Source organism: Echinops telfairi, unplaced genomic scaffold, assembly GCF_000313985.2.
Source record: "Echinops telfairi isolate 266 unplaced genomic scaffold, ASM31398v2 ScPeMD7_7457;HRSCAF=8495, whole genome shotgun sequence".
Taxonomy (NCBI): domain Eukaryota; kingdom Metazoa; phylum Chordata; class Mammalia; order Afrosoricida; family Tenrecidae; genus Echinops; species Echinops telfairi.
Genome location: NW_022111357.1, coordinates 21,342,731 through 21,343,624, shown reverse-complemented (window position 1 = coordinate 21,343,624; position 894 = coordinate 21,342,731). Strand labels below are relative to the sequence as shown.

Genomic DNA, 894 nt, shown 5'->3' with positions numbered 1-894 from the left:
CTTCACCGACATGAAGTGACCATTTGCAATTATGAAGCATCAGCCAACCCCTCTGACCACAAAATCCATCAGGTTACTCCACAGACTCACTTCATTTCCTAAGAGCTGCCCACGGCTCCCACAGAGGCTCTGTGCCAGTGAAGATAACACAGCTACCTGTTGGGAAGGAAAATGTGTTGGGGCTCCCAAGAGAGTTGGCTACCACCTCTTCTGCCTAAGCTGTGTCTTTTGGACTTGCTGTAGAAACCTGGCCTACAGAAGAGACGGCACCACTGGGAGGGTTGTGTGGGTGCCGAGAGACAATCTGGTGCCCTAGGGCACTGCAGACATTAGGTCTTGGGCTGTTCCAGCATCCCAGGAAATGACTGCTTTGCCAGTCTGAATGTGCCATGGGATCCCAAGTGTCTTGTTGCTTTGTGGCAGGATTTGTACATGAGCTGCTTTTCTTTTCTAAGGGAAATGATTCTTGGGCTGCAGGAGCCTTGTGAAGCCCCGGGGCTGTGTCTGTAGTAACTACCCGGAGGGCCTCGAGAGAGATGCTTGGCCCTGCTTGTTCCCTCTCCCTGTCACTTCAGCATTCTTGCCAAGTTGCCCAGCTTGGAGTGTCCCAGGGTGATTCTAGCTGGAAAGGTGGGACTCTCCTGGTGATCCTTAAGACCGTGGGACCTCTTCCCCCACTGCCTTGGTAAGCCGTCTGGGAGAACCTGAGCGTCGTTTCCATGTTTGTCAGCATTCTGATGCGGGGGTGAAATGGGGACTTTGGTAAGATTCCCATTTGGAAGATCCTTAATGCTCATTAACTTCTCACTAGTGTTTTAAGCCCAGGGCCAGAATTTGGAGCTCTTGGGACTGCTTCTGTTCATGGCTTTTTACTCACTGTGACTGATAAGCTTT

The 894-nt window shown here is 51.3% G+C and overlaps 1 protein-coding gene across 2 annotated transcripts in view; it reads left to right on the top strand.

Moving 5' to 3' along the window:
• PITHD1 (PITH domain containing 1) overlaps positions 1–602 on the top strand; it is a 6,708-nt gene extending 6,106 nt beyond the window's left edge. Inside the window, exon 6 of one of the 2 annotated variants that reach the window (XM_004705112.2) lies at positions 1–602. In XM_004705112.2, the coding sequence (XP_004705169.1) occupies positions 1–102 (102 nt within the window). In that variant the 3' untranslated portion in view covers positions 103–602. The other variant, XM_045299174.1, reaches the window with a different exon arrangement.
• Positions 603–894: the final 292 nt, after the last annotated feature.